The sequence below is a fragment of the Diorhabda carinulata genome, chromosome X, assembly GCF_026250575.1.
Source record: "Diorhabda carinulata isolate Delta chromosome X, icDioCari1.1, whole genome shotgun sequence".
Lineage (NCBI taxonomy): Eukaryota > Metazoa > Arthropoda > Insecta > Coleoptera > Chrysomelidae > Diorhabda > Diorhabda carinulata.
This window is the reverse complement of record NC_079472.1, coordinates 65,362,659-65,388,872: the sequence shown is the minus strand read 5'-3', so window position 1 is coordinate 65,388,872 and position 26,214 is coordinate 65,362,659. Positions and strand designations below refer to the sequence as shown.

At 33.5% G+C, this 26,214-nt stretch overlaps 1 protein-coding gene across 6 annotated transcripts in view; it reads right to left on the bottom strand.

Moving 5' to 3' along the window:
* Positions 1–2,210: 2,210 nt before the first annotated feature.
* The window catches only part of LOC130901396 (monocarboxylate transporter 3-like), a 46,124-nt gene continuing 22,120 nt past the window's right edge, over positions 2,211–26,214 (bottom strand). For 5 of the 6 annotated variants that reach the window (XM_057812782.1, XM_057812784.1, XM_057812786.1 and 2 more), the window contains 6 exons: positions 22,235–23,554; positions 15,466–15,673; positions 11,141–11,319; positions 10,852–11,074; positions 10,578–10,793; positions 2,211–8,427 (listed from right to left, as the gene is read on the bottom strand). In XM_057812782.1, the coding sequence (XP_057668765.1) occupies positions 8,207–8,427; positions 10,578–10,793; positions 10,852–11,074; positions 11,141–11,319; positions 15,466–15,673; positions 22,235–23,554 (2,367 nt within the window). In that variant the 3' untranslated portion in view covers positions 2,211–8,206. Of the gene's footprint in view, positions 8,428–10,577; positions 10,794–10,851; positions 11,075–11,140; positions 11,320–15,465; positions 15,674–22,234; positions 23,555–25,462; positions 25,557–26,214 lie in introns of those variants that run through there. The other variant, XM_057812785.1, reaches the window with a different exon arrangement.

Genomic DNA, 26,214 nt, shown 5'->3' with positions numbered 1-26,214 from the left:
TCCACAAAATGTTGTATGCAAACAAATCAAAACAATCACAAGATTGTCTGTTGCTCAAGTACACCAATCAATCGCTGCCGAAAAAGCGAAGTGAAACTGTTGATGGCAAACGAAAAGTTGCTTTAACTACAACATACTTTGTCCCGAGAAAAACGGGAAACGTTAAGGTCTGTCAGAAAACATTTCTGAATGCTTTGCGGGTATCAAAGGACAGAGTGCGAATTTTGAGCCAACGCCACTTCCACAAAGGAGAAACGCCAAAGGAGCGACGTGGCGGATATCGAATTAACCAGGCATTCGCTGAAAAAAGACAAACCGTAAAAAATTTCATCGACCAGTTGCAGCCTGTTGAATCGCATTACGGGAGAGATAAATCAACGCGTCTGTATTTACAATGTGATCTAAATATCAGGAAGCTTTGGAGGCTGTACAACAGTGCACAAGGAAGTTCCTGTTCACAAGTGAAATATGAGTTTTTTCGCGGTATTTTTACCAAAGATTACAATATAAGCTTTAAAACTCCAGCAACTGATGCCTGTTCAACATGTATAGAACTTCGGCTCAGTATTCAAAATTCAAATGGTGCCGAAAAAATTCATAACATGGCTATGTTACGAGTTCACCGCCTAAAAGCAAAGGCATTTTATGATGAGCTGCGGACTGAGAAAAGCGACACCTTGATGTTAGCGTTTGATTGCCAAAAGAACTTAGTATTGCCAAAAGTGCCAGATCAGTCCGCATATTTTAGTCGGCAACTGTACTTGTTTAATTTTACTGTATGTGCAGGCTCATCTAAAAGTGAACAAAATAAGGAAACTGTCACTATTTATCCTTGGTTGGAAAATGAGTATTATCGCAATGCAAATCAAATTGCTTCCGCAGTTTTTTACCAATTAAATACCACTGCTTTTGAGACAAACATTACAAATGTCCAACTTTTTGCTGACGGTTGCCCTGGGCAAAACAAAAATATGGTTCTAATGGGAATGCTAATGTACTGGCTGCAAATGAAGGCACCTAAACATGTTAAAATCATTGAAGTGGTATTTCCGGTAGTTGGACATTCATTTTTGCCGCCAGATCGTGTTTTCGGAAGAATTGAACGGAGCATTAAAAAAAGAGAATCTATTGTCAATCCCAATGAATATATTGAAATTTTTGAGGAATCCGGCACCGTCAGACAGTTCGGCAATAACAACTTATTGGTATACAACTGGAAATCAGCCCTTGGCAAAATTCTTAAACCCACAGCGCAGTGGCATTTTAAAATATCACTGTATAAAAGAATTAAAATATTAACATCGTCACGTCAATGAACGACGGTCGTTAAAGGCGAAATTTCCTATAAGAACGAAGTCTCATGTTTTCGTTCTCTTCTGAAAAGGGGTTGCAAACTCAGTGATTTAGATAAGCACCTAGAGATCGTTCCTCCTGGAGTACCATTAAAAAGTGCCAAAGTGAATGATATACATAAGTTACTAGAGAAGCACTTTGGTAAAGATTGGGCTGGTGACGACCATTTGGCTCTGTATAAGTCACTAGTTAATGATAATGCAGAAAGTGAGGCTCAAGAAGAGGTTGAAATGTATGAAATACAAGCAGAAGTTGGTGATATAATGCAAATTTAGAAAACTAAGTATTGACAATATGAATAGTATGATATTATTTACTTTTGTTTTGAATTTTTATTTTTTATTTCTTACGAACTCGATGTTATCTGATGTTTATTAAATTCAATAAACGATGTCCATTTGTTGACAAACCTCAGTTATTTTAATTCATTCCCGTAGCAAAATTCATTCATTTTTGTGCACAGTAGCAAAACTCATTCATTATGATATTTGATCCTTTAGGGACAAGAAACGGCTTGTCTCTGATTTTTGATCAAAGGACACATAAATAACACATACAAGACACTATTGTTTAACAACAATAAATATTTGCAAAAGTATTAGTAACAAAAGTTAAACGTTTTTCCTGATTTATGAAAAATAACAAAAAAGTATATTAGCGACTTTTGCAACTGGACGCCTCATATATACATATATATGTATATATATACATATATACATATATATATATATATATATATATATATATATATATATATATATATATATATATATATATATATATATATATATATATATATATATATATACATTTAAGGAAATTAAATGGAATTTAATTAAATTAAAAATTAAAAGGAATTTAAGGAAAACGCGTGAAACTACAAGGTATATTTGTTTTCCAAAAACTTTTTCACATATTTTTGAAATTATTAAAAAATGATAACTGAAAAATAGAAGAAAAACGCAAAAAAATTGATATTTTGTTGATGTTCAATTGAAGCCTATTATCTATTATGAGTATACAGGGTGACGCAAAAATTAGAAAAATTATAATAAAACGTTCCAAAAAAATAATTGGAAAATTAGAAAAAATTGAGGAAAATCGGGAGAACATTTGGTATTTTTGTATATTAAATTACGTGGAAATGTGATTACAATCTTTTTGGCGATTTTTGACATAAAACTACGAAAATCTTGTGAAAATACAAGAAAAATATATTTTTCAAGGGTATTTTCACAATTTTTTCTTTTCAATCAACTTCGAATGATTGGGGAAAATTACTAAATAAAAGACTAGAAGTAAAACTGGATATATTTCGGTAATTTGTATACCAAATGCGTGAAAATCTTCAATTGAATCCTACTATCGATTTTTTAAATATAGGGTAATGCAAAAGGTAAGAAAAACGAAATTAAAATTGATTCAATCATTTTTTGTATATCTAAAATTAAAAACAAATGCCGTTTGGAAAACTCAAAAATTATCACTACAGAATGGAACTTACGAAAATCACGTGAAATTACAAAAAAAAACTTTTCTTTCCTGGGATTTTTCCAATGATTTATTTTCAATCATTATAAAATGATTCGGGAATATCAATTAGTGACAAAAATAAAAGAAACCCCGAGATTTCAGTGGATCAAACGAGTAGAATAACTCGTATCACGAATATCTGGTATACAGGGTGGTAAAAAGAAAGTTATGAAAAAAACGAGAGCTACATTGAAACCTAAATAACTAAATTTAAATATAATACTTGCTCGTTAAAATGGATTTCTTCTATAGAACGCCCTGTAAAAAATGTACATTAATTTAAAAATAATAATAATTGGTAACGATATTGAAAATCGTCCATAAAATTCTATCAACACACATACACACACTCTAGAAAAAAAAAAGAAATTACATCGTACGTACCTAATAAACAATTACAAAATATAAAGCGACAACAAAAAAAAATTGAACCGTCAATAAAAAGACGTACAGTATATTTTATTCTAATCCATTGCGAAAAATTAACACGCCACGACACTTCTTCTATTATTAATTAATCAATATCCCAAAACATGAGATTAAACGAAATATCAAATACCTTATTTCTTTTCATACAACCCTCGTATTCAAGTTTCTACATTTGATTGAGAAAAAAAATTATTTTCGATGTTATATTGTATTGAGTAACTTCAGATTAACCCTCGTATAAATATTATTGCGGATAAGCGAGTAAAAATTGTTGAAATTGATAATATACGTGGAGGAATCGAAAAATAATTTCAAATGGAATTAGAAATGGTAAATGTTATACGTGGAAGAATAACCGTTTCGAAAAAAGGAATTGAGGAGGTGCAAGAAAGAAAAAAAAGGTGAAAATCAAAAAATAGAGGGATAGACGTCAAATTTTATACGAGCTAGAATCAAAGAAATGAGTCGATAAAATAGGGGAGCGGAAGTAGTAATAAATGAAAAACGAAAATCAGTAGGTGAACGTTAAAAAAAGACAAAATCGTTGTTATACGAGGTAAATTCGAAACAATAAGTAGACAAAAAATTCATTGAATTAAAAAGGGTTAGAAGAAATACAAATCACTATTTTACTACAAGGAAATAAAAAAGTATTGTGACAAAATCAAAGAATGAATGTAAAAATAAGACAGAGACAGTGTTATACGAGGTAGACTCAAATAATCGGTTGTTAAAATAACTATTTTACCAACAGAAACCAAAAAATATTTTGATGAAAAAGGAAAATCAGTAGAATACCGTCAAATCAAAAGTATTGTGGCAAAATCAATAGATGAACATCAAAATAAGACAAAGACAGTGTTATACGAGGTAGACTCAAATAATCGGTTGTTAAAATCACTATTTTACCAACAGAAACCAAAAAAATATTTTGATGAAAAAGGAAAATCAGTAAATTACCGTCAAATCAAAAGTATTGTGGCAAAATCAATAGATGAACATCAAAATAAGACAAAGACAGTGTTATACGAGGTAGACTCAAATAATCGGTTGTTAAAATCACTATTTTACCAACAGAAACCAAAAAAATATTTTGATGAAAAAGGAAAATCAGTAAATTACCGTCAAATCAAAAGTATTGTGGCAAAATCAATAGATGAACATCAAAATAAGACAGAGACAGTGTTATACGAGGTAGACTCAAATAATCGGTTGTTAAAATCACTATTTTACCAACAGAAACCAAAAAAATATTTTGATGAAAAAGGAAAATCAGTAAATTACCGTCAAATCAAAAGTATTGTGGCAAAATCAATAGATGAACATCAAAATAAGACAGAGACAGTGTTATACGAGGTAGACTCAAATAATCGGTTGTTAAAATCACTATTTTACCAACAGAAACCAAAAAAATATTTTGATGAAAAAGGAAAATCAGTAAATTACCGTCAAATCAAAAGTATTGTGGCAAAATCAATAGATGAACATCAAAATAAGACAAAGACAGTGTTATACGAGGTAGACTCAAATAATCGGTTGTTAAAATCACTATTTTACCAACAGAAACCAAAAAAATATTTTGATGAAAAAGGAAAATCAGTAAATTACCGTCAAATCAAAAGTATTGTGGCAAAATCAATAGATGAACATCAAAATAAGACAAAGACAGTGTTATACGAGGTAGACTCAAATAATCGGTTGTTAAAATCACTATTTTACCAACAGAAACCAAAAAAATATTTTGATGAAAAAGGAAAATCAGTAAATTACCGTCAAATCAAAAGTATTGTGGCAAAATCAATAGATGAACATCAAAATAAGACAAAGACAGTGTTATACGAGGTAGACTCAAATAATCGGTTGTTAAAATCACTATTTTACCAACAGAAACCAAAAAAATATTTTGATGAAAAAGGAAAATCAGTAAATTACCGTCAAATCAAAAGTATTGTGGCAAAATCAATAGATGAACATCAAAATAAGACAGAGACAGTGTTATACGAGGTAGACTCAAATAATCGGTTGTTAAAATCACTATTTTACCAACAGAAACCAAAAAAATATTTTGATGAAAAAGGAAAATCAGTAAATTACCGTCAAATCAAAAGTATTGTGGCAAAATCAATAGATGAACATCAAAATAAGACAGAGACAGTGTTATACGAGGTAGACTCAAATAATCGGTTGTTAAAATCACTATTTTACCAACAGAAACCAAAAAAATATTTTGATGAAAAAGGAAAATCAGTAAATTACCGTCAAATCAAAAGTATTGTGGCAAAATCAATAGATGAACATCAAAATAAGACAAAGACAGTGTTATACGAGGTAGACTCAAATAATCGGTTGTTAAAATCACTATTTTACCAACAGAAACCAAAAAAATATTTTGATGAAAAAGGAAAATCAGTAAATTACCGTCAAATCAAAAGTATTGTGGCAAAATCAATAGATGAACATCAAAATAAGACAAAGACAGTGTTATACGAGGTAGACTCAAATAATCGGTTGTTAAAATCACTATTTTACCAACAGAAACCAAAAAAATATTTTGATGAAAAAGGAAAATCAGTAAATTACCGTCAAATCAAAAGTATTGTGGCAAAATCAATAGATGAACATCAAAATAAGACAGAGACAGTGTTATACGAGGTAGACTCAAATAATCGGTTGTTAAAATCACTATTTTACCAACAGAAACCAAAAAAATATTTTGATGAAAAAGGAAAATCAGTAAATTACCGTCAAATCAAAAGTATTGTGGCAAAATCAATAGATGAACATCAAAATAAGACAGAGACAGTGTTATACGAGGTAGACTCAAATAATCGGTTGTTAAAATCACTATTTTACCAACAGAAACCAAAAAAATATTTTGATGAAAAAGGAAAATCAGTAAATTACCGTCAAATCAAAAGTATTGTGGCAAAATCAATAGATGAACATCAAAATAAGACAGAGACAGTGTTATACGAGGTAGACTCAAATAATCGGTTGTTAAAATCACTATTTTACCAACAGAAACCAAAAAATATTTTGATGAATAAGGAAAATCAATAATTTACCGTCAAATCAAAACAATCAATGGATGAACGTTAAAAAAGTTAATATTATACGAGGTACACTTAAAAAGAGAGAGAGAAAAAAAACTTCGACAAGAAAACAAAATTAGTATATGCTCTTCAAAAAAAGACAAAATGATTATTATAAGAGTTAAATTCAAAATAATTTCTCAGTAAAAAGGAATGAATGAATTAATAGACGTGACATGAAATCAAATTAATTATTTTACCGGCAATTATCAATAAATATTTTGACAAAATTAGTGAATAAACATAAATACAAAACAAATTCAGTTTTATACGAGGGAGAATAAAAAAAAGAAATAAGAGAATGGATATAAAAGTAATAAAAATTGCTATTTTACAAGGAGCAATTAAAAAATACTAAGACAGTATAAGTGGTCGATTATGAAAAGGAGACAGAATGAATGTTATAGGAGGGAGAATTAAAAAAAACTAGTTATTCAAAAAATAAAATGAGTAATTAATGTGTTAGAGAAAGTAGAAAATATTTTTATATATACAGAGGTGAAAAAGAAAATAAATGTGTCAAAAGAAGACGACGATGTACATTAGAAAAATTTGTTGATAAAAAAACGAATTGAATTATCAGAAGTTTAAAGATATGGAAATCACTATTTTACCAGGAGGAATAAAAACATTCAATAATAAGTGGATAGACGTCAAAAAAAGTCTAAACCAGTGTTATGCGCGATACAAAAAAAACATTGATAAGAAAAAATGAATAAACGGACGTTATACGAAGTAGAACGACGCCAGAAGAAGTAAAATTCAGGATCATACAATGAAGAAGTGAAACAGTTGAAATGGAAGTAGAAGTATTCATTATACGAGGAATAATCAAAAAATTCTGTGAAAAGAAGTTTTTTAAGTTGGAAAAATCAAAAATAATGTCGAAGGAAATTAGAAATGCTCAAAATCGGTGTTATAAGAGGAAAGATCGAAAAATAATGTGGAAGGAAATAATAGAGAATAAAAAACTTTTGATACGAGGAGGAATTAAAAAATACTGTGGAAGGAAGTAAGAAATAGTCGAAATGAGTATTATTCAAGGAAAATTCTAAAAATATTGTAAAAGACAGTAAGAAAAGGGGGTTATACGAGGGGAAATAAAAAAATAATGTGAGAAAAATTGGAAAAAAACAAAATCGATATTATAAGAGAAGGAAATAAAAAATACTGTTAAAAGAAGTGGGAAACATTCAAAATTCGTGATAATCGATGGAAAAATAATGTAGAAGAAAGTTTACACTTGGTAAAATCCATGATATACGAGGAGGAACCACAAAATATCGTGGAGGGAAGTTAGAAACGGTGAAAATCAATGATATACGAGGGGGAATCAAAAACTGTTAAAAGAAGTGAGAATAGTCAAAATCGGTGTTATACGAGGATCGATGGAAAAATACGATCACAAAGAAGCCGGTGGATATTTTTTTTCAACACTTTGTACATAAAAGCAATTTTTTTTCTCGGCATGTTAACTTTGAGCGTCAGATGGTTGGATATTTTTACAACTCCATCTAGTGGTTATATAAATATTTTTTTTTACAAAAAAAAATGGCATCCATAATATTTGTTAGAACCTGGAAAAATATTTATTATTCACCGCATCATCACCCGAAATAGACGCATATTTACGATTTCTTCATTTCATTTTAAAATAAAACAAAAAAAAAAAAAATTGCCGCCGTCCTCCAACGACTATTTGGAATAAATGTTACAGTTCCTCTTATCACAGTTTAAAAAAACGTTAATAAACATTTTTCCGGGAAAAAATTCCATCAAGTAACCTAATTTCAACTTATTTATAAAACAGATTCCTTCAATTGTATTTCTTTTTCTTCGGGCGACGACGAAGCGGTTTCGGTTATTTTCGGAATATTTTTTTGACCTCCGCCACCGCCGCCTCCCATTGTAATAGGCTCGTCGTCCTCTTCCTCTTCCTCGTCTTCGTCGATGGGCGTAAGCGCGTCTCCATCACCCGGCGAAGGTTCGTCCGATGGTACGAAACCCTTCAAACAGGGGGCTATAAACGGAAACGATAATAATAAAAATAAATTACATTATTAAATTATCGATATTGAACATAATTTAGACGTAAGCAAGAGGGCGAGCCGGATCTGTGTGTAAAAAAAGATTTGAGAACGAAGAAATCCGAAGCACCACGACAACGAACGAGAATCTCGACAATATGGAATCCGGTTTATACAGTATTGCCAAAGATAAAAATTTTTTTTTCCGAATTACAGACAAAAAGAACTCGAAAACCGTTTAAATAAAAATTTATTTTTGACAATAAAATAATAAATTATTCAAATTGATATCAATTTGGAATACAATAAGCTTTATGCAACTGGCTTGAATCATCCTGTCTATTCAAAATTACGCATTTGATTCCAGCCCACGTCAATCGCCCTGTACTTTTCGATTTATCAAATTTAAACCAGATCACTCGAATCACCCTATACCTTTCAATGAATCATCCAATACATTTCGATCTATTCAATTTAACTTGAATCATCCTGTAAATTTGAAATTACGTATCTCAATCAGATGGATCGCACTGTAGTTTTTGACTTTCGAGTCACTATGTACGTTTCAGTTGATTTTATTTAACATAACCTTTAATCATCCTAAATATTTTATTTTTTTTCAAATGAATTCAATTTTCGTATTCACCTTGTAAATCTTAATTTTTGTAATAAGTAAAACAGTAGATTTTTCTTCACTTTGTTTAGTGGTAATACCGCATTCTTTTCTTCTCTTCTTCTGTTTTTCTTTACTCAATTATTATAATAACCTGAACTACAGTAAAAAAACAGAAGAAGAGAAGAAAAGAATGCGGTGTTGCCATTAAACAAAGTGAAGAAAAATCTACTTGTTTACTTATTACAAAAATTAAGATTTACAAGGTGAACACGAAAATTGAATTAATTTGAAAAAAAATATAATATTTAGGATTAAGTTACAGGGTTGTTTGAGTTGAAAGATTTAGGTTAAGTAACTCGAAAGACAAAAACTACAGTGCGATCCGTCTTAGTTATGATTGAAATACGTAATTTCAAATTTACAGGATGATTCAAGTTAAATTGAATAGATCGAAATGTATTGGATGATTCATTGAAAGGTATAGGGTGATTCGAGTTATCTGGTTTAAATTTGATAAATCGAAAAGTACAGGGCGATTGACGTGGGCTGGAATCTAATGCGTTATTTTAAATATACAGGATGATTCAAGTTGAATATAACTAGAAAATCACGTGTAATTTGGACTAAATTCAATAAAAAAAGTAGAAGGTAATTCACGCAAGTTAGAATAAATTTAATAAATCTTAAATATCAGGATGATTCAACTTGGATCAAATTGAATAAAACAAAAAATACAGGATGGTCCAAGTTGAACTAAATTGAATAAATCTAAAAGTACAAGGTGATTCAACACGTAAGTTAGAGTCGAATAAATCGAAATGTACAGGGTGATACGCGCGAATTAGATGAAATTAGACATGAAATTATGCGTACAGGGTGATTCACATAAGTTAATAAATTATAAGGTCATTTATATAATTTGCGTTAAATTTAATTTATCTCTAAGTACAGGGTGATTCACGTTAGTAAAGAGTCGAATAAATCGAAATGTACAGGGTGATACGCGCGAATTAGATGAAATTAGACATGAAATTATGCGTACAGGGTGATTCACATAAGTTAATAAATTATAAGGTCATTTATATAATTTGCGTTAAATTTAATTTATCTCTAAGTACAAGGTGATTCAACACGTAAGTTAGAGTCGAATAAATCGAAATGTACAGGGTGATACGCGCGAATTAGATGAAATTAGACATGAATTGACGTGTACAGGGTGATTCACTCAAGTTAAAATAAATTATAGGGCCATTCATGTTATTCGGATTCAATTGAATTAGTTTGAAAGTACAGGTTGATTCACGTTAGTTAAGATTGGAATAAACCTGAACTGACGTGTACAGGGTGATTCACGTCAGTTGGGTCATTCATGTAATTTGTATTAAAATGAATGTATCTTAAAGTACAAGGTGATTCAAGTTAGTTATAGTCGAATAAATCGAAATGTACAGGGTGGTAAGCGCGAACTGGATCAAATTAAACACTGATAGAAATGTGCAGGTTGATTTATGTAAGTTAATAACTTACCTATGAAGCTTGTGATGGCGGAAAGAGCGAAAAGTCCGCCTCCAACATAAAAAGGTACGGCATAAGTTTGAGTTGCGTCATATAAGGCACCTGCTAGTGGTGATCCCACTATGGCCGCAGCCCCTCGGAATAATATCAGAAGGCCGAAAGCGTTGGTTAATTTTTCCAATCCGAGAAGATCGACCAAAATGATCGACGTTAGAGAAATGTAACCGGCTAGAAAGAAAAAAAAATTATATATGCGCGAAATTTTTAAATAAGAGGAAAAACTTACAAATGGCGATCCCAAAAAATATGGAAACAGTGACGTAGAGGGTGTAGGTGTGACAAAACGGTACCACAGCAACAGATACCGTAGATACAATCAGACAACAATTATTAACGAAAAGCGCGTTGACTTGCGGGAAATCGGCGATGTAACCGCACACCAGACGACCGATAGTGTTCGTTATGCCGATAATCGACAACAAAAACGAAGCTTTCGAAGCGTCGATACCCTAAAAGAGAAAAAAAAATCGTACAATTCGAGTCGGGGTGTATTAAATCTGCAATATATGACTTACATCTAATTTTGCACATTCAACTAGATATACGAATGGTATATACAATCCGGCCATTCCGAATAAATTCGATATTCCTATGAGTACGAAAACTGGATTCTTCAATAAGCTCGTATCTAACATCTGCGCAAGCGCAGATTTAAAACTGTCAGGTAGCACCAAACAGGGGCAGATGTCTCCGGCTAAAATATGAAAATAAAATAAAAATACACAGATTCTAGTCGTGTAAATTATTTTTTTTCGGATCAGTTTTTCTGAAATAGGGTCACGTCAGCGTGATGTGACGGATGTGCAGATTAGATTTTAAAATTTTAGCGCGCGTTCAATGATGTAGGGATGGGAAAACCGCACATTAAAAATTATAAAAACGCGTATAAGCGACAAATACGTTCTTATATAACAATTGAAAGCAAAGGCAAAACAAAACAGAAAACGAACAAAATAACGAACATTGAAAGCGATCAAACTGCGCAGTATAGAGAAAATAGATGAGCCTCTGAAACAACAATAAATGGGACAGACAAACGCTTGTAAAGCGATAAAAATCCGCATAAATAGCGATAGAAACGCGCATTTAAAGCGATAGAAACGCGCATTTAAAGCGATAGAAAACGCATGAAAAGTCAAACAAACACGCATTTAGATCAACAATATTTTTGAAGAAACACTGACAGATAAACGCTTGAAAAGCGAAGGAACTGGTCCAGAAAAAGCGATAAAAATCCGCATAAATAGCGATAGAAACACGCATTTAGATCAACAATATTTTTGAAGAAACACTGACAGATAAACGCTTGAAAAGCGAAGGAACTGGACCAGAAAAAGCGATAGAAACGCATAAAAGCAATAGAAAGTCACAACCAAAGCAAAACTATACGAGTTTTCAAAGCAAGAATATTTGTGAATTAATGCAAAAAATAAGCGCTTCAAAAGCAATAAAAACGCTCAGAAAAAAAAACAATAAGATCGCGCATTTTAAAGCGATTAAAAGGCCAAATATACGCTCATTCAAAGCGACAATTCGTGAATAATCACCGCGTTTGAAAAGCGATGAAAACGCCCTCAAAAAGCGATACAAACGCGCATTAAAAGCAATAGACAAGACCAAAACAATATTCATAAAGAAACTACGACTAAAAAACGCGAATAGCTCGAACATACGAAAAGCTAAGTTGCGCACAATAAGAGCAATAGATAAGAAATAAAAAATATACGTGAATAAAAAGCATTTGAAAGGGATAATATTACCCATAAGAAACGATAAAAACGCACATGGCAAACAAAACAAACGCGCATTCAAAGCGATAGATTCACTTATAAAAAGCCATAGCAGAGCTCTCACAATGCGATAGAAATGCGCATCGAAAGCGATAGAATCGCTCATAAAAATCCATAGAGGAGCTTTCACAATGCGATATAGACGCGCAGTCAAAGCGATAAAATCGCTTTTAAAAAGCCATAGCAGAGCTTTCACAATACGATATAGACGCGCAGTCAAAGCGATAAAATCGCTTTTAAAAAGCCATAGCAGAGCTTTCACAATACGATATAGACGCGCAGTCAAAGCGATAAAATCGCTTTTAAAAAGCCATAGCAGAGCTTTCACAATACGATATAGACGCGCAGTCAAAGCGATAAAATCGCTTTTAAAAAGCCATAGCAGAGCTTTCACAATACGATATAGACGCGCAGTCAAAGCGATAAAATCGCTTTTAAAAAGCCATAGCAGAGCTTTCACAATACGATATAGACGCGCAGTCAAAGCGATAAAATCGCTTTTGAAAAGCCATAGCAGAGCTTTCACAATACGATATAGACGCGCAGTCAAAGCGATAAAATCGCTATTAAAAAGCCATAGCAGAGCTTTCACAATACGATATAGACGCGCAGTCAAAGCGATAAAATCGCTTTTAAAAAGCCATAGCAGAGCTTTCACAATGCGATATAAACGCGCATTGAAAGCGATAGAATAGCTCATAAAAAACCATAGAAGAGCTTTCACAATACGATATAGACGCGCAGTCAAAACGATAAAATCGCTTTTAAAAAGCCATAGCAGAGCTTTCACAATACGATATAGACGCGCAGTCAAAGCGATAAAATCGCTTTTGAAAAGCCATAGCAGAGCTTTCACAATACGATATAGACGCGCAGTCAAAGCGATAAAATCGCTTTTAAAAAGCCATAGCAGAGCTTTCACAATGCGATATAAACGCGCATTGAAAGCGATAGAATAGCTCATAAAAAACCATAGAAGAGCTTTCACAATACGATATAGACGCGCAGTCAAAGCGATAAAATCGCTTTTAAAAAGCCATAGCAGAGCTTTCACAATACGATATAGACGCGCAGTCAAAGCGATAAAATCGCTATTAAAAAGCCATAGCAGAGCTTTCACAATACGATATAGACGCGCAGTCAAAGCGATAAAATCGCTATTAAAAAGCCATAGCAGAGCTTTCACAATACGATATAGACGCGCAGTCAAAGCGATAAAATCGCTTTTAAAAAGCCATAGCAGAGCTTTCACAATACGATATAGACGCGCAGTCAAAGCGATAAAATCGCTTTTGAAAAGCCATAGCAGAGCTTTCACAATACGATATAGACGCGCAGTCAAAGCGATAAAATCGCTTTTAAAAAGCCATAGCAGAGCTTTCACAATACGATATAGACGCGCAGTCAAAGCGATAAAATCGCTTTTAAAAAGCCATAGCAGAGCTTTCACAATACGATATAGACGCGCAGTCAAAGCGATAAAATCGCTTTTAAAAAGCCATAGCAGAGCTTTCACAATACGATATAGACGCGCAGTCAAAGCGATAAAATCGCTTTTAAAAAGCCATAGCAGAGCTCTCACAATGCGATAGAAATGCGCATCGAAAGCGATATAAACGCGCATTGAAAGCGATAGACTAGAAAAAGTTAAAATCGCTCATAAAAAGCCATAGAAAAGCTTCCACAATACATTAGAAACGAGCAGTCAACGCGATGAAAATACGCTTATAAACAGGAAAATGTATGTGATAAAAAACACTTTAAAAGAGACAGAAACGAATAATTATAGCGAAAATATACGCCTATTGAAATCGACAAGCAAACGCCAAACAAACGCTCATTCAAAGTATCAATATTCGTAAATAGAGATGAGAACTAAAATGCAATAAAAACGCTCATAAGAAGCGATAAAAACGGAAAAATGTGAACAAAGAGAAACCAGAACAAAGGATGTTCTGGGATTTGATGCAAAATTCGGGAGTAGATGACGTGAAAATAAAAATATAAAAAAGATACTCGGAAACGTGAGGCCGTATGAGAATTTTTTTTATGTCACGGCATTATTTTCACGTCATCTACTCTCGAATTTTGCATCAAGTCCCGGAACACACTGTATTAACGCATACAAGGCGAAAGTGACGTTTCAAATTTGGAGTTTGTTTATGAGAAAAAAAAGGAGTATGGGAAAGACACCGAGTCACTCCGTCTGACCCTGGTACAAAATTATCGACGTGTTTGTTATGTCACCCGACTTAGTGTCGCTTCAAACTTCTTATTGTTGTTCTCCAGAATTTGATCTCAGATCAACTTAGCAGACGAGTACAAAATTTTGTAATTAATTAATTTTCCATTGTTGTCATTGTTTATTATTAAGTATGACTTCGTTTTTTAGTTAAAAGCTTCCTAATTGTGGCTCAATTATGACGATTATTTTTATATTTACGAAATTTTATAAAACACGTGATAATTGCGAAAAATTTTACCGATAGAATTATCCAAAATTCAGATAGTAAACAAATCCAAAAGTATTTCAATGTCGCTAATAAAATTTTAAATTAGAAAATAAATAACCACCGGACAAGATAAAACTATGTAAACATAAACTAAAAACGTTCATTCGAAATAATCAAAATAAAAAGGATGTAAACGATGACATGATAATTTTTTTAATTATTATTACACTCGCCTATAATTATTCGTGGTATTTTGGAATAAAATTATTTAGCGCTTTAACAAACACCCAAATAATAATTCGACTATACGTTCATTATATACATATACAGTATGTATCAAAATGGATGCGTATAAGAGATGAAACATAAAGGGAAAGATGTATTTAAATTGACATCCTGTATATAAAAGATACTTCATATCAAAACTAACTTTAATAAATTGTTAACGACTTGAAAATTTCCAAATCATCCAAAGGACTAACGTCAAAACGACTATGGGTGATTCTATATTCGTTTAGTTGCTTTTAATGCACTTCTCAGTTTTTCAAAAAAAAAAATGTTTTCTAAATAATGATTTAAAGAAATTTGAATACCTACGTGTGCCATCATCATCTCCTTTAATTTGAGGTATGCTCAGAATGCTCTGCCTGTAATTAGTCAAAGACTTTTGAGATTTGTATTCTGGTAAATTGAGCACAGATCCGGAATAGAAGATGTCCTTTCTAGACATAGGCCTAACCATTTGTCGTTCTCTTTTACTATTTATCGATAATTTTGAAGTATAAGCTAAACTTTCCACGTCGACCTGAAACGTGAAAAGTACATTTCACAGTCGAACTACAAACTTAACCTAAAAAAACGTTCATCCAAAGTAAATCATCAATAGAATTGGTCCTCCAGAATTTTACTCTATTCTTTAAGTATCCGCCCAAGTGCACAAAAATGTAATTTAAAATAAAAAATCAATCGACAAGGGATTAAGCAAAGTTTAATTATTAGTTAGTTGCAGTTTTGGAAATTAAGTTGAAATGTATTAGCATCGAATCCAGTCAGATTTTGAAAGTGGTGAACAAGGAAAAAACATTTGATCTATACGTTCCGTTTTGTCCTATTTTTTAAGCGATGCTTTTCTGTTTAATTTTTCCAAACTCTCGCGGGGCGCCTCTTAAGAGGATGTCGACACGATTTTTGGGGAACAGAGGCAACAAGGGTGGAGTAGCCATTCACACTCTCTATAATCACGTTGTTACGTCCTTTGACTAGTATTAGTGTGGATCGGACATTTAATCTAACGTTTTATTGGATAAGATTTATACGATCTCACAATTAGAGGAATAAGTTGAATAAGGTTTAGCCAGTTCTCCCAAAAATGTGATATTACGGAACGAGCAATAATCTTGGAAACGTAGGAAGTAAAAAAGACGAAGATCTCTGGCAGCGGGAGACATCCTACAGATTGAACTTTCCTAATTATATTTTCGAACATTATCAACTTTTTATGGATGATTACGTATGTCCATGTAGTGAGGTGGACGGAATAAATGATTCTACACTACTATTACTAACTTTTAGAGGGACAACCTGTACAGATAGCAAACATGAATTTTTCGATCGTTTTTTAATAAAAAGTTAATCTTTATTTAAATCGATAGAATTTATGGTTTAGGAGATATGTAGATTTTTAGATCGTTGTCAACAGATTTCCTTGAAAGGTTAGAGAAAGATCTGCTTTGAAAGAGACCCGATTTGAGCCGATGGAAACGGTAAAAACGACAAAGCTCCTAAAGGCACTCACCAAAGAAGACTTTTCCAGCACTACTTCGATCAATAAAAAAACGCATGGGAAATTGTGTGGCATCTCGCCAGTCGTGAGTTTGAGTGGGATCCTGTCGCTGTAGAAGTCTCGGGCGTTTGTTTTTTGACTTTCATCATAAAATTTTTTTATTTTTGTGAAATGTACAGTATGGATATTGAAGTTGTTGTTGTTTTCTACCTTACAGATATCAAAAGTCGTTCCTCTCGAGATATTGCTTCTATAAAATTTGTATTTTGCTTCTTTAATTCACTTTCTAGTAAATTGTAAGCCACGTCGAATTCCTTCTTGGTCATCCTGATATACATTTTGCATCTCGTTAATTTCGGGCCACAGAACAAGATATTCACCACATTCGTGCCTACGTTGGTTTATTGGATGAACCCAGTACTCCCTGGATTCATATTGTAGCACAAGCAATACTGCAGTAACCGCAACCATTTCATCTTCTTCATCCAACCAATCCATCTCTTCTCGTAGGTGCTCCGGAGGATTGTGAATTTGTATTGTGTAAACCTGAAGGCCGAGGATACTACTTAACAGGTTAAAAACATCAAAATGGCAGCTGGCACACACTTTTTTTAACACACTTATGTGTCCGGCCTATCTGATGTGTCGCATTCTGACGTGTCGTGTTGACACGTGTTAAAAATGCGTCATTAGTTTTAATGTTTTCAATCACACGATCCGTCCGATGACAAGTGCGTGACTACAGACAACAGAAACATTTCTAATTGAACTGCATACTATCGAACATGGGGATACTAAAATATGGAGAAAACAAATGAAAAAAAAAAAAAACTATTCTCTTCCGGAGTCTGCAGAACTTGGAAAAGCATTCCGAGATTCTGCCTTATAACGTCACAGTGGAAGTTTAAGATAACTCCAAAATAATGAATCCATTGTATTTAAATCAGGAGGACGTAGTGGCCATACAAATGGACCTCCCCGACTAATCCGCCTATTAGGAAAAATGATCGAAGTATCGCTGACCATTCAGGTTATTACAAAAAGCAATACGGACCTATTAAATTGATGTTCACTGTTTTCATAAAACCGTCTCGTGTGAAATCAGCTTCTACAGAAAGTCTCTTTTTGGCGAACGATCCCCTTAGTATGTACAACGATGTAAAAATCTACATATCTGCAAAACCATAAATTTTATCGAGTTAAACGACGAGTATATTTTTGATAAAAAATCGATTGAAAACATCGTTTTTGCTATTCCTAGATTGTACAGGTTGTCCCTGTAACAGTTACGGATTGTTAACCATCGGGCATGAGCCGCTCCTGGTCTTCAGATCGTAGTTGAGGTGAAATTGAAAATGAATGTGGACTTTGTTCTGATCCCACTCTATCGGTAACAAATTCCCCTTTTTAGTATTCACATTAACCGACATGTGCAGTTAATAACGAATTTCCTAGAATAATTTATTCATTAATTTTCATTGTTTTCAGACTCGAACAAAACTGGCAAAAAGCCATTTCGTTGATGGGAAATGAATCATACAAAGTTGTCGTTTAGTAAAATTCCGTCGTTAGCAGAAAACGATCAAAAAATTTTATTTGCATTTTTATTTTTTCAGAAACGAGCCAATTCCAACCTTACAATTTAATATCACCTCGTTTTATTATTATTTTTTCATTTAATATTGAACGGGGTATTTGAATAAGACGGCGGATGTCCACTCATGACGCCACTTCCGTTCCAAAATCGATTTTGCTTATCTAATCAGAAAAGACTTAAATTTAATATTTTCGTATTTTTTATTACTTTAAACTGTCCTAGGGAAAAAAGTAGTCTAGATAAAGTAGGCCCAAAATTTTATACTCGCATTTCGGGATCGTTTTTAATTTTTTCACCCTAGCCGGTGATTGAGAAGCTTTTTACATTGCCCACATTTTTTTGGTATTTCATAGTCTTCTTCTATTAGACCTTCCAATATAATAATAATACAAAGCTTTCTTTGTACAGGGTGTTTTAATTTGATTTCTTTCGCAAAATTTCAGATTATTGACGCCGGGGAGGTTTTGAAAGCATATAATGTTTTTCAACAACATTTGGGTCAAAGATTTATTGGTTTTTATATACAAAATACCCACCTTAGGTCAAATATGCGTTAAAAAGAACAAAAGAACGAACTCGTATGGGACGGGATATAGGAGGGTCGTTTTTTTTTTCAACCACCGATCGCTCCGTGCAGGGAGAAAAAAGCGGGCATGCTTTGTAGGCTACTGCGAAGCTCTCGCTCTACAGACTCCCACATTAAGGCGTCAGTCAGTCGGCGTTGTGCTACAGCCACGTAAACATGTCCGCCATCATTGATGCTCCCGCCAAGTGTGATTCGTTTTTATACAGGCTGAAGGCAATAGTGCAGCAGAAATCCATCGATGAATGAATCGTGTATATGGGGAAAATTTCATGAGTGATGGTGTTGTGCGTGAATGGTGTCGAAAGTTTAAAGATGGCCGTAATGATGTGCAAGTTGAAGGGGGCAAAGGTTTTCTCTCTGTCAGTAGTTCAAACCATCTTCACTGGTGTTCAAGCCCAACTGGAGCTGAGATAAACAAGAAGAGTAGTTATGAGTGGTTGGACAGTTAGAAAAAGACTTAAGACATCTAACTTTGAACCAACAAGGCCACCTACTGGCTCCAAATTGACCCCAGCCCACCAAGCAGCCCGTGTAGGATTTGCCAGAGAATACGTTAATTGGACTGACGAAAAATGGGCTCCGTTGTCTTCTCGGTAGAAAGCAGAGTGTGTCTGAAAGGTAGCGATAAAGAGGATGAATCTATAGGAGAACTGGAGAAAGATTTGCGCAGTGCTGCATAAAAGAAAACCCTTTTTCATTGTTTAAGATTTCTTTTTATTTTGATACTTTTACTTTAACAAAAAAAGTATCTAAATGACAATATAGACCATTCATTATAAAGCTAAGACTAATGGCTTTGGAATGATGAAGTCAAAAAATGAATGGAAGCTATAGACTTTTGACCACGAACGTGCGACTCGAGTCGATGTTTTTTTGCTTACGAGCGTAAATTTGGTGTGACAATAATGTTTTCGCGAAAAATATTCGATTTTTGGTTGCCTGTTGGCATATTATATTGGCAGTGAACGTGTTAAAGACGTAACAAAAGCTTAAGAACAAATTGTATTTATTCGGACGAACTTGAAATCTACACTTCACAAATTCAGCTTCCAAAACATATTCGAATACAATATAATTACAATGTTGCCAACAGTTTTGGTAAAATCGCCAAAAATGTGCACTCCTGGTTTAGGGGAGATGTAGATTTTTAGATCGTTGCACATGCTAAGGAAAAACCGATGCTGACACTATTCGCCGGCCGCTAAAAATATGGTTGAGGTGTCAATCGATTCGTAATCGCATGTAGAAAGTTATTGAAAAAATTGAAGATACGCACGCGAAAATTACAAGAATTCTAAACAATTAACTAAAAAAGGGGGTTTGATTTTTTGCTTGTATTTCAAAAACTATTTGAGATATTCTGAATAGTTAATTATAATTTTTGCGAGCACATCTTTTCCAAAAATTTTTCACACGCGATTACGAATCGAATGACGACACTTCAACCATATTTTTAGCAGCAGGCGAAAAGGTTTTGACCTAAAAAGCACTTGTTGACTAAATTACTTCAGTTTGAGTGACTGCTGTGCCACAATACGTTAACAAAGGAATATTCAAAATGTTTGAAGAAAAACGTAACAAGCCGAACGGCATGTTACAAGTTGAACCTGATGGACCATCAGGGGTTCACGGGAGACTCGACGGGGGTCCATGAAAATTTATTTGGTTTCGATAGATGTGGAGAACTAGGCGGATAATATTTTCAAAAATTCGGGTAAAAACTAGCTTATTCCATATTCAGTACAACGCGTCGAAACTTACCGTGTCGCGCCGGCCGCTTTCATGTCAAAGCATCATTTTCGCGTACTCACTCCCGAATTTTTTGTATCCCGGAAAACCCAGTATAATATACAGTAGTTTTCATAGAAAAAACATATGCAACACTATATAAGGTGTCCCACGACGATTTAAAACTATGGCAAAATACTTTTTAACTTTCAAAAATAGCCGACGTAAATCTACGTAAAATTTTACTATACTTTTTGTCTATAAACTTTTTTAGAAAAATGCATAATTTTTAAGTTATTAATTTGTTTGTAAAAAATTTGACCGTTGCAGACCCTTATAAATTATTTTTTTACGACGATACCCTTAAGGATATGAAAATGGTTTTTGTTCGGTTGCTTTCAGCAAGGTCAGACGTATTTGAATTTATGTTAAAGAATTTTTTTATTTTTTACAGGGTGTGTATAAAAAGAGTTCAAAGTTTAACTTCATAAATATTAAATTTCTCTATTTTTTTATATAGAACCCATCGGTTTTTTCTATTTCAATGCATTCGGGGGTGAAAAATGACGTAAATTCATGTATACTTTCCCATACCTAAACCTTACGTGCGGGTGTGATCTAAATTTTATTTATTTGTTATTAAATTGAGAACGAGCCGTTTTAATGATGAAAAATGACAGTTAAATAATTGTCATTTCTTAAAAATCCTACTAAAAGTATATATAAATAAATAGAACTGGTTAAAAAATACAATAATAATTTAAAACTTGCTTGTATCAACAGGGTCGAAATAAAATTTAGATAGTATACATGAATTTGCTTTATTTTTTACCTCTGAATGCATTAAAATAGAAAAAATGGGTGGTTCTATTTAAAAAAATAAAGAAATTTGATATTTACGAAGTTAAACTTTGAACTCTTTTTATACACACCCTGTAAAAAATGAAAAATTTTTCAACATAAATTCAAATACGACTAGCCTTTCTAAAAGCAACCGAATAGAAACCATTTTCATATCCTGAAGGGTGTCGTCGTAAAAAAATAATTTATGAGGGTCTGCAACGGTCAAAATTTTTACAAAAAAATTAATAACTCAAAAAGTATGCATTTTTCGAAAAAAGTTTTCAGACAAAAGTATTCTAAAATTTTACGTATATTTCAAAAATGTATTAATATATAGGGTGTTCCATTTAAAATAACAAAGTTACAGTCGACTTCCGGTAGAAATATTTTAGTTAAAAAGATCGTATCCGAAAACAGAAACGTAGAAATTTTCATGATTTTCCTATAAGTATTTTGCCATATACAGATAGTTTTAGCTCGTCGTGGGATACCCCGTATAGTGTCGAAATATGGACACAATTTTTCTTAATCCTTAATAAGATTTGTTGAATACAAATTTGATATATTTTCTTTTTCTGAAGATTATAAATACTTTTGAGGTAAGTGAATGTATTATTTTCGCTAAGATATAATTATTTTTTGCGAGTGCATGTTTTACTCGAAGAAACTAGTACCATTTTTGTGAGTATCAATTTTGATTCTTCAGGCATTCCGCCCTACATAAAACCTAAATACCTACTAATTCTTTAGCTATAAAAAGTCATTATTTTTCTGCATGGCTTTTTCGTAACATTGATGAACTCTGTATATTTAAATAAGATAAACTTACCTCGCTGGCGTTATTCCTGATGAAAGAACCAGTGGAATCGTTCCTTTTCTTCCTCATATCACCGTTGGAGCTATTAACCGCGTTCCTGGAAGAAGATTTAATAGGTACTAACGTAGGTTTGAATTTTTCCCCGAAGGAAGTTTTTCTCATCCTATCGAAAGTAGGCACCGAACCATTTTTCGGAATACCTTGAACGTGAGTACTAAAAGCGGGCTGACTAGCATTCCTAGGCATTATTTTCGTATTCCTCTGTACATCACTATTATCGGAATCCCTTCTAATCCTTGTAATCTGCGCTGGTTCCGCCGTAGGACTTTCCAATTTCACTTTAACCCCTTTAATTTCGTTAGTACTTTCCCTCGGACTGGGCGTACCGGAACTACCGCTATGTTCGGTTACTTTAGCTTCGGCAATAGTCGGTAAAGTAGGAACCGTCGGAATCGGCGTCATATTACTACCAGCTGCTAATTGATCCAACGCCAAACTAGAATGCACCCCAGGGTCCCTATTAATCGGCTGTTTCATCCTCTTCTCCATCGAACCATCGGGAAGTTGAACCATGAAATAAGATCCTCCAATGCTACCTCTCTCCATCGCTAATTTACGTTCTTCCGCCATTCTTTGTAACAACGGTTTCTCCCCGCTATCTTTGGGGTATTCTAAAGGTCTCATTAGAGCTCCGAATAGGATACAATTGAGTATTAGTCCTGCTAATATCAAATTAGCTCCTTTCCAACCGTATTCCTCTAATAGCATAGTAGCTAAAGGTGCAAAAGTAAAAGTACCGACTCCAGATCCGCAAACAGCTATCCCGGTAGCTAGAGACCTCTTAGTTTCGAAGTAATAACCGACGCAAACAACCGCAGGTAAATATATCAAACCGAAACCGATACCACCGATGAAACCGTAAGTCAACATCAACCAATTCACCGTAGGACTGAATATAGATAAAACGAAAGCAATCGTAGAAATTATACTACCCGATATACAAACAGCCCTACAACCGAATTTATTGGTTAGAGCACTGACCAACGGACCGGCGCTTAGATACATTCCCGATAACAGAGATCCCACCCAAGCTGTTCTTCCTTTGGTTTCCCCGTAGAAGAATACTATGTCGGAAAGGAAGATACCGAAAGTGTAGGCGATTCCGTCGACGACCATATTACACATAAACGAAGCGAACACCACAACCCAACCGTATCCTCCGTCAGGAGGTGGAGGGAGATCGTGGTAATAACAATATTCGTCTTCGAAATCATCTTCTTGTTGTTCGGCGGTTAAGCGCGCCGCTTCTTCGCATGCCACTTCACTGTCGGTCTGAAAAAAGAAAAACATCTTATAGACGATAATATCGACGTTTTTTTAAAGTTCTTTTAGCCCATTGTCAACGTAATTTCTACCATTTCAAATATCACCAGTACAAATTAAAATCGAAAGGAATGTACAGAAAGGAAGTGTTTTCTGTAGATCGGAAAATCAACAGATGACCAATCTACATCACGTTGGGATGACAAAGACAGGGCCCAACAAGTGAGGATACTCAACTCTGACCAATCATCGAAAGAAAATAGATATGGGATGCTTTGAGCACTCTTGTTCTGCTCGTGCTTAACGACAGTGTCAAGTCAATAAAGGGAAGATTAGAGACTCTTAAGAAGGAATTGTAACAAATTAAAACACAACAGAGAAATCTGTCAATGCATGTAATGGACAAAGACAAAAACACAGGCCAACAAAAAACTTTTTTATTTTAATAGCTGATCTCTATAGATTTTTATGTACTGAATCCAAATCTGACCTTAGTTTTTTTTGTATCACCCATAGTTTCCAAGCAATATGTATTGTATTATAATCTTTGTCAACTGAAATTTGTCTATATTTTTTCTTTGAAACCTCTTGTGTAACTTTTTCTGCGATGATTCGCTTGCTGAACTTCCCGATGAAGTGACCAACAGTAATCCCCCATCATGTTATTGGTGTTCCAGCGGCCCTGGTAACTTTTTTCCATCACTTTAACATCCTGGTGAAAACGCTCACCTTGCTCCTTACTAACATTTCCTAAATTGTCCGAGAAGTAATCGAGGTAGCTGTTAAAACAGTGAACTTTCAGGCTAATTAAACATCCTAACTCTTCAAACTTTTTTAGCATATTGGCAACAATAGACTTGATATTCTGGGCCTTTTTCATTTCCCAAGAACTTGGTGACAACTTCCTTGAAGGATACCCATGCTTCTTTTTCATTTGAGGTTATTGTGGATTCGAAGTTAACGTCAAACATCATTTTTCTAATATCAGGTCCGGTAAAGACGGCTTCTTTCAATTTAGCTTCTGAAAGGTGTGGAAATTTCTGACAGAGATATTTGAAACAAGGTCCGCCTTTAGGCAAAGCCTTTACAAACTGTTTCATGAGGCCTAACTTATTATTTAGTGGTGGTAGGAGCACGTTTTTTGGGTCTACAAAGTTTTTGCGTACAATGTTCTTTTTTGCACCAATTTTGATTCCTAGCTCTACTGTCCCATTCACACTGAAAACATGGAAACTTGGTAAAACCACCTTGCTGACCAAGGAGCATGTACTAACACTATTTCCAGATTTTCGTAGCTCTCTTTCATATGTATAGAATGACCGACAGGTACAGAAGCATACACGTGTAGTAAAACAGCCTTCAAACTGTTTTTGAATCAATAAACAGCCTTCGTTTTTGTACTCAATTCCAAGAATGTCTGAGCAGAACACCAAATATCACCCTCTTGTTCAAAATACTTTGAAAATTGCTGTTCTCTCTTCGTATACACATGAACGCTAGTTCCAGCCGCCAACAAGTTCTTTTCTTTTGGCCTAGAGCTAAGCCCAGATCCCTAACAAAGTCGTTAAGCTGGACCTGAGTAAACAATTTAAGCTCTACATTTTCCGTAAGACATTGAAATTCTTCATCGTGTAGTAGAAAGGGATTACTAACAACCCGATTGGGTCTAAAGTTATTTTCAGTATTAAGGGATGTATCTGGACTGGTTTGGTAGAGTTTATGTCTGTGAGTGGAAATATAAATGATTTGATGACTTAAACGTCGTCATTTCAACGTTTACTGGTATTGTTTTCATAAATTGATAAAATTAAATATTAAAAATGAATATTTAAAGAAAAATCAATATAGTTTACCTCGCAATAAATCCCGAGTTTATAAAAAACGGAAAAATTGGAAACACTATAAAAATTTACTTACATTTCTAACTTCATATAAAGTTACTATTTGCAAATATAAATCTTTGTCGATATTTTCCGCATGAACTTTCATAAATCGTTGACAGATAATGAGAATGACGTTATTATGTCCGCAATGACGTTGTGTGTCATTCAATGTCAAAATTTGAGGTTATGACAACGGCTATATCTAAACGAACATAACCAATAATTTACATACGATTGGGATCACTTTAGAGAAGAAATACTTAATGATTCGCATATTTGGATTAGATATTTGATAATGAATATTTTCAATTCTATACAATATACAATTTATTCACTTTCTCCGATATTTTACCTTACGAGTTTATCGTTTTTATCCTATCAACAGTTTTCATACTAAAAATTCATCCTGTATTTTGATCCTTTGACAGTACAAACCCTAAATTTTGTAAATATTCAAGATTGTTCGATTTTTTACTGAAATTTGACCCACCTATAGTTTTTTTTTGGAAAATTTCCATAACAAAAGAGTTATGAAACGTTTCCACCCTATAAACTCACCCTTTACGAATCCTGTCATAAGACAAACCCCAAATTTCCTAATTGCTCACGTTCATCAACTTTTTTACTGGAATTTTAGTCACCCTGTAAGTGTTTATTAATAATTTCGGTAATGAAAGAATGATCGATTCTCATCATACTAAAAATTCACCCTGTATAAATCCTGTGTCAATACAAAGACTAAATCTCCTTATTATTCAGGTTTATTCACTTTTTCACTTGAATTTG